Below are 1,621 nucleotides of genomic sequence, written 5' to 3'. Positions count from 1 at the left end.
CAAAATTGTGTGCACTCTTTGGCATTAGTTTCTAAGGAAGACGACCCGAGGTTTAATTACTCTCGGTTAATTAGAAATTTTAAACTTTGATGTTTGGGATTTAAATTGCCGGTTTGGTCTATACTTGCAACGAAAGTTATCTTAAGTGTGAAAATCCAAATCAGTGCGAATCCCAAATCTCATCAGTCATCTATGAATACCACCACAAACTTATCCAAAAAGGGACGAAATACTTTGTTCATGTAATCCATGAACACAGCAGGTGCATTCTTCAACCCAAAGGACATCACTGCAAACTCGGAGTGTCCATTGCGCATCCTAAATGTAGTTTTCAGAATGTCATCCTTTTTTTACCATTATCTGATGGTAACCAGATCTTAAATCAATCTTGGAAAATACTCCAGCTCCTTGCAACTGATCTATCAAGTCATCTATCGTCGGCAACTGATACTTGTTCTTCATAGTCACTTTGTTCAACTGTCTATAATCTACCCAAAGTGACATTCTTCCATCTTTCTTCTTTACCAACAAAACTGGTGCTTCCCACGGAGATACACTCGGTCGAATGAACCTCTTGTTCAGAAGCTCTTCCAACTGAGTCTTTAATTCCGCCAGCTCTATCGGAGCCATTCGGTATGGCGCAATCAACACTGGTCCGACTCCCAGCACTAAGTCAATAGCAAATTCAATTTTCCTTTGAGGCAAAAATTCGGGAATATCCTCAGGAAATACTTCAGGAAAATACCTAACTACCAGAATCTGATCTAGTTTCTGTTTGTCACCTAAAGTATTCGCAGCCAACAATATATAACCCTGACACTCTTCTCCACTACAGTTCACCATAATAGAGTTCAAGTAATAACCTTCAACTATCACTGCTCCTCCTTCTCTTTCCGGCATAAACTAATCGATTGCTCAAAGCAATCCAACAATACCCGATTCTTTGACAACCAATCATACCCCAAAATCATTTCAAATCCAACCATTGGCAAACAAATTAAGTCATGGATAAATTCCCTATCCTCAAGTTTGAAAGATACTTGCCCACAACCTAACTTTGTCCCAACTGTCTGATATGGGGTATGCACATACAAATCGAAAGCTAATTCTGACATTTTCAACCCTAGTTCCTCAACCTTATCAAATGCAATGAAGGAATGCGAAGCTCCAGTATCATATAAGGCAATTAACGTTTTACCACCAATTAAATATATACCTCTCATCAACGGATCCGACTTTGTAGCATCCTGGACGTTCACAGCAAACACTCGCCTTTGGTGTTGATTCCGACCCGCATTCGGGTTCCTCCCATGAGTACAATCCCTCGCCATATGACCAGACAATCTGCAATTGAAGCAACCACCTATACCCAACTTGCACGAGTCATTCGGATGAAAACATTCACAATGATCACAAGTTAAATCTAGAGAAGCCTTACTCTGATTACCTCTCCCTTTGGCATGCTGGTTTTGATCATAATTATTCCTCCTAGAGTCTCTTTGACCTTGAGGTACATGTTCTCCTCTCTTGAAGTTTTGAGCTCTTAGTTGAAAGTATTTTCCATGCCCACGGTTAGGGGGTTCGCGGTGCGGTTTGGTTCGGTTTTGAAGGAAAAAGTCAT

General features: G+C 40.5%; 1 protein-coding gene across 1 annotated transcript; it reads right to left on the bottom strand.

Annotated features, from left to right (window-relative positions):
- LOC107640190 lies at window positions 873–1,331 on the bottom strand. Its single transcript, XM_016343737.1, has one exon. It carries the CDS (start codon window positions 1,329–1,331, stop codon window positions 873–875), a length of 459 nt encoding a protein of 152 aa, XP_016199223.1.

Source organism: Arachis ipaensis, chromosome B05 (genome assembly GCF_000816755.2).
Source record: "Arachis ipaensis cultivar K30076 chromosome B05, Araip1.1, whole genome shotgun sequence".
NCBI classification, from domain to species: domain Eukaryota; kingdom Viridiplantae; phylum Streptophyta; class Magnoliopsida; order Fabales; family Fabaceae; genus Arachis; species Arachis ipaensis.
This window is presented reverse-complemented; position numbering and strand designations above follow the sequence as displayed.